Below are 380 nucleotides of genomic sequence, written 5' to 3'. Positions count from 1 at the left end.
TATTCTTTTTTTTAGATAATTTTTTTTTTATCATATTTTTAAGTATTTTTTATTTTCATTTTTTTTTGTATTTGTTCCATATCTTGTCCTCCTTCCAGATCCTACGCTACGACGAAATTCTTGTAGGTTCGTTCTCCTCTTCCTTGAATATAGATATATATATCTCTTCCCCCCCTCCGAGCGGCGAACGAACGTGGCTACGGGCGTGATGGGGACACCCACGCCCCTCAAGGCTGCCGACGCGTCCACCCACGGCGCCCAAGGTCCTCCTCGTTGATGGCAGCCGGGCGGGGAGGCGTTCGCGCCCACTTGTGAATGCCCAGGTCCTGTGAGGGTAGCGGCTCCGGAGACCACCACCCGAGGTTGTCCTTCACGGCTGC

General features: G+C 50.5%; 1 protein-coding gene across 1 annotated transcript in view; it reads right to left on the bottom strand.

Annotated features, from left to right (window-relative positions):
- Window positions 1-19: 19 nt before the first annotated feature.
- The window catches only part of LOC119585664, a gene marked incomplete at its 5' end in the record, with an annotated part of 61,455 nt that continues 61,094 nt past the window's right edge, over window positions 20-380 (bottom strand). Inside the window, 1 exon segment of the mRNA XM_037934339.1 lies at window positions 20-376. Coding sequence (XP_037790267.1) covers window positions 228-376 — 149 coding nt within the window. The 3' untranslated portion in view covers window positions 20-227.

This window comes from Penaeus monodon, chromosome 20 (assembly GCF_015228065.2).
Source record: "Penaeus monodon isolate SGIC_2016 chromosome 20, NSTDA_Pmon_1, whole genome shotgun sequence".
NCBI classification, from domain to species: Eukaryota; Metazoa; Arthropoda; class Malacostraca; order Decapoda; family Penaeidae; genus Penaeus; species Penaeus monodon.
Note: the sequence above shows the minus strand (reverse complement) of the source record. Positions and strands in the feature narration are given on the sequence as shown.